The following is a 7,622-nucleotide window of genomic DNA, read 5'->3' as shown; positions in this document are numbered from 1 at the left end:
GTTTCCTACTGTTCTTCTCTCTCAGGTTCTTTCTTTTCCTTTACCTCCCTCATTCCCTTCCATTATCCTGGTTCCTGTAGTTATGTCTGGATATATACTCACTTATTAGGATTTGGTTCTAGGATTCACATATGAAGGAGAACACACATCGATTTTTTTTCTGTGTTACTTCACTTAGTAAAATAGTTTCTAGTTCCATCCATTTACCTGCAAATTTCAAGATTTCATCTTTCTTTACTGCTGAGTAAAACTCCATCTTATAAATGAACCACATTTTCATCCACTATATGAACCACATTTTCATTATCCATTCATCAATTGAGGGACACCTAGGTTGCTTCCATCTCTTAGCTATTGGGAAAAGAGCAGCAACAAACATGGATGTACATGTGTTTCTGCAATGAGACGAGTTCTTTGGGTATATGCCAAGGAGTGGTATAAATGGGTCAAATGGTAGGTTCATTTGTAGTTTTTTTTTTAAGAGTTTTCCGCACTGCTTTCCATAGGGATTGAACCAGTTTGCAGCCCCACCAGCAGTGGATGAGTGTTCCCCTTTCCCCACATCCTCTCCAACATTTGGTATCATTTGTTCTCTTGATCTTAGCCAGTCTGACTGGGGTAAGATGAAATCTTAAAGTGGTTTTAATTTGCATTTCCCTAATTATTAGTGATGTTGAGCATCTTTTAAGATCTTTCATAGCCATCTTTACTTCTTCTTTTGAGAACCCTCTGTTCAGCTCCTTAGCCAGTCTTTTAATTGGGTTACTTCCTGTCTTGATTCTCTCTTTTTTTTTTTGAGTTTGTTTTATATTCTGGATGTTAAACCTGTATCAGATGTTTCGCTGGTGAAGATTTTCTCCCATTCTGTGGGTTTTCTCTTCACTTCCTTGGTTGCCTCCTTTGATGTACCGAAGTCTCTTCACTTCCCTGGTTGCCTCCTTTGATGTACAGAAGCTTTGTAGTTTAACAAGGCCCCATTTGTTGATTCTTAACCTTGTTTCCTGAGCAATTGATGTCTGGTTTAGAAAATCCTTTCCTACATCTATGTCTTGTAGGTTTTTGCCAATATTTTCTTCTAAGAGTATCAGAGTTTCAGGATTTACATTGAGGTCTTTGAGCCATTTGGAATTGACTTTTGTGCAAGGTGAAAAATAGGCGTTTAATTTCACTATTCTATAAGTGGAGATCCAGTTTTGTCAGCACCATTTGCTGGACATGCTGTCTTTCCTCCAGTGAATGTTCTTGGGCCCTTTGTCAAATATCAGGTGGCTGAAATTGCATTACTCATATTTGGGTCTTCAATTTTGTTCCATTGATCGATGGGTCTATTTTTGTGCCAGTATCATGTTGGTTTTATGACTATAGCTCTGTAATACAGCTTAAAATCTGATAAAGTAATCCCCCCGGCATTGCTCTTAATGCTCAGGGTTGCTTTGGCTATCTGAGGTCTTTTGTGCTTCCATATGAATCTTAGGGTAGTTTTTTTCCAATTTTGTGAAAAATGTCATGGGGATTTTGATTGGCATTGCATTGAATCTATATATGACTTTTGGTAGGATGGTCATTTTCACAATATTAATTCTTCCAATCCATGAGCATGGGAGGTCTTTCCATCTTCTGATGTCTTCCTCAATCTCTTTCTTTAAAGATTTAAAGTTTTCATGGTAGAGGTCCCTAATATCTTTGGTCAGGTTTATTCCGAGATATTTTATTTTTTTTTTTGCAGCTATTGTGAAGGGGAGTGTTTCCATGTGCTCTTTCTCTGATTGCTTGTTATTGGTATATTGAAAGGCTACAGACTTTTGTAGGTAAATTTTGTAACCTGCCACTTTACTGAATGTGTAAATAATTTCTAGGAGTTTATGGTGGAATTTTCGGTGTCTCTTAGATATAATATCATATTTTCTGCAAAATGGCTACTTTGATCTCTTCTTTTCCAATTGTTACTCCTTTAGTTTCCTGCTCTTGTCTTATTGCTCTTGCAAGAGTTTCAAGCACGATATTAAGGAGAAGTTGAGATACTGGACAGGCTTGTCTGGTTCCTGATTTCAATGGGAATTCTTCCAGTTTTTTTCCATTTACAATGATGTTAGCTGTGGGTTTGTTATATATGGCTTTAATTATGTTGAGGTATGTTCCCTCCAGTCCAATTCCCTCTAGGACTTTGAACATAAATGCATGTTGAATTTTGTCAAAGGCCTTTTCTGCTTCTATTGAGATGACCATGTAGTTCTTCTCGTTGAGCCCATTTATGTGATTTATGACATTTATTGACTTACTAGAAGGAATTTGGAAGTTTTCCCTCCATTTCTATTTTTTTGAATAAGTTAAGTAGTATTGGATGCAGATCTTCTTTAAATGTCTGATAGAATTCTGCTGTAAACACATCTGGTCCTGGGCTTTTTTTAGTTGGGAGGTTTTGTATTATATTACTGTTTCAATTTCTTTTTGTGGGTCTGTTTAAGCTGTTAATCTCTTTTTGGTTTAGTTTTGGTGGTTTGCATGCTTTAGATATGCATCTATTTCTTTTAGGTTTTCAAATTTAGTAGCATATAGGTTTTTAAAGTATTCCCTTATACTGTTCTGGATCTTTTTGGTGCCTGTTGTGATGTTTCCCCTTTCATCTCTGATTTTGTTGATTTGGAGGTGCTCTTTCTTTCTTTTGGTTAGTTCCCATGCCTTTAGATATGCATCCATTTCTTTTAGGTTTTCAAATTTAGTAGCATATAGGTTTTTAATCCCTTATAATGTTCTGTATCGTTCTGGTGTCTGTTGTGATGTTTCCCCTTTAATCTCTGATTTTGTTGATTTGGAGGCATTCTTTCTTTCTTTTGGTTAACTGGGCTAGTGGTCTGTCAATCTTCTTTATCTTTTCAAAGAACCAGTTCTTGGATTCATTGATTTCTTTGTATTGTTTTGATTTCATTAATTTCTTCCCTGACTTTTGTTATTTCTTCTTGTCTGCTGGGTTTAGGTTTCATTTGTTGTTGCTTTTCAAGTGTGTTGAGTTGCAATGTTAAGTCGTTTATTTGTGTTCTTTCCGATTTTTTGATGTAGGCACTTAGAGCTATAAACTTCCCTCTAAGGACTGCTTTCAGCATGTCCCAAAGGTTTTGTTGTGTTGTATTGTCCTTTTCATTTAATTCCAGGAGTACTTTTATTTCTTTCTTAATTTCTCTTTTGACCCATTCATCATTCAGGAGTGTGTTGTTTAATCTCCATGTGTTCATATGGTGACTGGGGCTTCTTCTGGTGTTGATTTTAAGCTTTATTGCATTGTGGTCTGATAGAATGCATGGAAATATTTCAATCTCTTTTTATTTGTTGAGGCTTGTTTTGTGCCCCAGTATATGGTTGATTTAGGAGAAGTTTCCATGGGGTGCTGAGTAGAAAGCATGTCCTTCAGTGCTTGGTTGGAATACTCGAAAGACGTCTGTTAGGTCCATTTGATATATGGTATATATTAGCCAGTACCTTTCAATTTCCTTCTGAAGAACCAATAATTTTCATGCAGAAAATTTGAGATACCCTGTGGTATGTGTATCTGGGCATCCTAAATGAGATCTGCAGGTAAGGCTCCTGGTCTTCGTTCTCCCTATACGCGGTTCTTTATTGACTTTCATTTTTATCACCTTTTCTTTCATTTCCATTTTAATGTTCAATTGTCATACTAAATATAATAGGGTTTTCTGCCACCCTTGCTTCTCGCTTCTCAAGCACCCAGCACCAAATCTGGTAGAGTCTACCAGTGGAAATGGATATGTTCACCAGCTAAGGCTCCAGCTTCAGACATGGTCCTAATGAGCCAATCACAGGCTTTCTTTAAAGGTTTTTCATTAAAAATGTAGCTCTCTCTGCAGGCAGATAGCCCTGGCTTGGCACACGTGTGTGTGTTTGTGTGTGTGCATGTGTGTGTGCGTGTGTGTGTGTGTGTGTGTGTGTGTTACCCTGTCACCAGTTACTCTTCCCCTTCCTAGCAGCAAGTACAAAAAGCAATTTTCAATCTGTGTCCATTGATCACAGGGCATTTTCTCAGAAAGATTACTTTCTAAAAAATAGGGACATAGAATTATTTCCAGTCAATATAGTAATTTTTTTAGAAGAAAACTGGTTTTATAATGGCCACTTTATAATTTGTAGTAAACAGACCTGAGTGTGTATCTTAACTCTGTTCTTTACCATGTGAATGAGGGTAAGCCACTTAATCTTTGTCCCCCTGTCTCTCCCTTTGTAAAACAGCTGTTCCCAAAGCTGTTACACAGAGAAGTTGCATGTTGCAGAGATCACAACAGAGTCCATTAGCATCAGCACCATTTTGATCTAGGAGGTTCTATTAGTACTACTTTTAAAATTACCTAGAGTGGCTGGAGTGTTGGCTCAGTGGTTAAGAGTTTGTACTGCTCTTGCAGAGGACCCAAGTTTGATTCTCAGCACCTATACAGGGGTGGCTCACAACTGCCTCTAACTGTACTCCATGGAGAACCAATGCTTCTGGGCTTCTCAGGCACCTGTACGCATGTGCCTCTCATGTACCTCCACAAAGAAACATACAGATAATTAAAAATAAGTAAAATTTTGAAGAATTATTATCAAGAAAGCTATCTACCTGTCTGAGTTCAGATCAATCTGAGATATATATATATATAATTACATATTATATATATATGAAATTGTGCTTGTGTGTATATGTTTGCATGTGCTTACGGGAATCATGTGCAGGAGCTCTCAGAAACATCGGATCCCCTGGAGCCTGAGTTACACCACTTTAAGTCACCATATGGGTGCCGGAAATGGAATCTGGGCTCTCTGCAAGAGCAGCAAGTGTTCTTAACTGCTGAACTATTTCTCTAGTCCCAGTCTTACATATTTGTATTTGTTTCCTGGGAGCCTCTCTTTTCCTATAGAAGAACCATTTTTCTGCAAAGGTGGTATTGCTTTCATAAATGTTCTGAATCTCACTTTTTATAACTGTGTGATAAAATAAAAGTTTAGAGAAGTGTCAGCTGGTCCTTTTGACCTCCAGTTAGCCTTCTTCAGTCACATGATTATGGTTTCATTATAGAACGATGAAGTGGAGTTTGTCCAAACTGGCTATGGGAAGGATATGGTGAAAGTTCTCCATATTCAACGAGATGGAAAATACCACAGCATCAAAGAGGTGGCAACTTCAGTGCAACTGACTCTGAGATCCAAGAAAGATTACCTACATGGCGATAATTCTGACATCATCCCTACAGACACCATCAAGAACACAGTACACGCCTTGGCGAAGCTCAAAGGGGTATGCACCGTTCTTAGATGCTGGCTGCCTCCGTGCAAACTTGGTATAAGATCGCATGGGGGTGTGCTTGCTTATTTTAAGCTCTCGTTTCCTCTTAACCTATTTTTATATGTGTGTCATTTAAAAAAATTCCTCCCTACCCTAAAATTCTCAGGCTTACAGAAAATCTTACTTTGTTTTATTCTTTTAATTCATCTCCACTCAGTCTTTTAGGAAGAGATTATTATTGAGCAAATTGTCATCTCCAACTAGGACTATGGCCAAGTCAAGGTCATGAGAGAATGCATGTTTCTCATCCATTAGGAGTCTCTTGGACTCCTATTTTTTTTAAATATTGTGCATTTAGAGTAACAAGTACTATTGTTGCTACCACAGAAGAAATATTGATTATAAGACGTGTTTTTTTACGGTCAAGATCTAATGTTCAAGTTTTCATGGCCCCCGTACTGGTAACTTTTCTTGTTGCTATGACAAAATACCTGACAAAAACAACTTAAGGAAGGAAGGGTTTATTTCAGCTCATGGTTTGAGAGTAAAGTCCATCATGGTAGGGAAGTCATGTTAAGAAATGTCTACTGGAGAGCTTATAATTCTCATGTTTTCAGGAAATCCAAGCCTATAACACAGGTGAAAGTGCAATGTAACTCTTCAAGGCCTGTTTCTCCCCTGAACTTTTTTCTTATAAATTAGGATGGTTAAGAAGTCAGAGATGTAGAGAAAGAGTTTAGTCTCCTAAGTATTCTTTTGAAAGTAAGTATGTACTGTGATAAGGGAAAAGGCCAGATCTCTGGTTTGTTCTAGATTTTGTATTATGTAGGAAGTTGAAAACAAGCATGGGATCTGGATGCTAAAAGTTCTTTCATCATAGATTTAGAGGCTATATAATTTTTTATCCTAATCATGATACTTTTGAAATAAAGTGCTGTTGATAACTATTCTGGGAACGATAGGCGTAAAATAGAAATATTCTAGGAAGTTTGCACAAAAGTCCACCTTGATTATAGGTAAAGCTTATAGTTATTTACCCACTGTGCTAGGACCACAAAATGTCACCTAGGGATTGATATAGGAAATTTTCTTTTTAAAAAGAATTACTTGATTTTTAATTATGTGTATGTGGCGAGGGGGGTGCATATGAGTGTGGGTGCCCCTGAGGCCAGGAGCATCAGATCTCCTGGAGGGAGAGTTACATGTGGTTGTGAGTCTCTCGGCATCAATGCCAGGAACCGAACTTGGGTCTTCTCTCTGTAAGAGTAGTGCATGCTGTTGTCCACTGAGCCACTCTCCAGCCCCAACATGGAGAACTGGTGTGGAAGTGGGGGAAGTGTTCCATGGAGATGGAAAGCTGGCAATGATCAAGGGAAGGCTGGTATAGGAGGAAAGAAAGGTCGGGCGGCCCTTCATTCACAAGTTTCTTTGAGAAACTTGGAAGCTATGTGCGAACCTCATGGAGAGACCCAAGTGTTACTGGGTGCACTGTGCCTGAACAGGTGACTACCCTGCTCACTGAGAAGAATTTACATGTCAAGTTACTTTTTACAGTCTTTCAATCCTTCTGATCGTAAGAGTCAGAGAATCAGGATGTCTGCTGCTAGTGTCTTCCAAACATGACAGGGTGCTACACCCACGAAGTGTCAGCAATATGGTAGCCCCACAGAATGAAAACACCTTTGACTTGCCAATGTGGATGGGGGGAATATGTATCATTTATAGGTCTCCTCCTATAGATGAAGAACTACAGGCAATCAATGGCTGCCAAGGGAGAATGAGTTTTCTCAGGGACAAGTTGCCTGATAGGTTATCCAGCCCCAAGTGGTCAGCTCTAAACACATACATATGAACATCACTAATAGGACTCAACAGGTTTTGTGTGTGTGTGTGTGTGTGTGTGTGTGTGTGTGTGTGTAACGATAATAAAGATATTGAGAGGGAGTTGGAGGGTGTGAGAAGAGTTGGAGGGGTTGAAATGATATAAATACAGTACTCATGTATGAAATTCCCCCCAAAGTAAAACATTTAAATTGTTTTTAACAAGTCCCTTTTTGCTCATCCACCAGCACATCCTTTACTGTAAAGCAGGTTTCTTTAAAAAACAGGGTGGAGTCTCCTTGGGTGATGACAACCTACAAACCACACCTGGAAGTGCTAGAGGAAAAGTGGGATAAGGATTAATTACCTAATTAATCTCCTGAGAGTCTAATTCTGTGCTCTTCTCCTTGGAAAGAGAAACTGATCAAGAAAGAACACCCCGTGAGTTTTAGCAGTTACTTTTAGGTGGGTTTGATAGTGGATGCCTGTAATCCAGCTCTTGGAAAGCTCAGACAGGAGGATTGTTATGAGC

At 38.5% G+C, this 7,622-nt stretch overlaps 1 protein-coding gene across 1 annotated transcript in view; it reads left to right on the top strand.

Moving 5' to 3' along the window:
* The window catches only part of LOC103728098 (uricase), a 43,078-nt gene that overhangs the window by 16,380 nt on the left and 19,076 nt on the right, over positions 1 to 7,622 (top strand). The window contains exon 2 of the mRNA XM_008826233.2: positions 5,063 to 5,281. Within this exon, the coding sequence (XP_008824455.1) occupies positions 5,063 to 5,281 (219 nt within the window). The remainder of the gene's footprint in view (positions 1 to 5,062; positions 5,282 to 7,622) is intronic.

The sequence above is a fragment of the Nannospalax galili genome, unplaced genomic scaffold (genome assembly GCF_000622305.1).
Source record: "Nannospalax galili isolate Female #2095 unplaced genomic scaffold, S.galili_v1.0 scaffold9, whole genome shotgun sequence".
NCBI classification, from domain to species: domain Eukaryota; kingdom Metazoa; phylum Chordata; class Mammalia; order Rodentia; family Spalacidae; genus Nannospalax; species Nannospalax galili.
The sequence above is the reverse complement of the archived record's forward strand: the minus strand, read 5'-3'. Positions and strand labels throughout refer to the sequence as shown.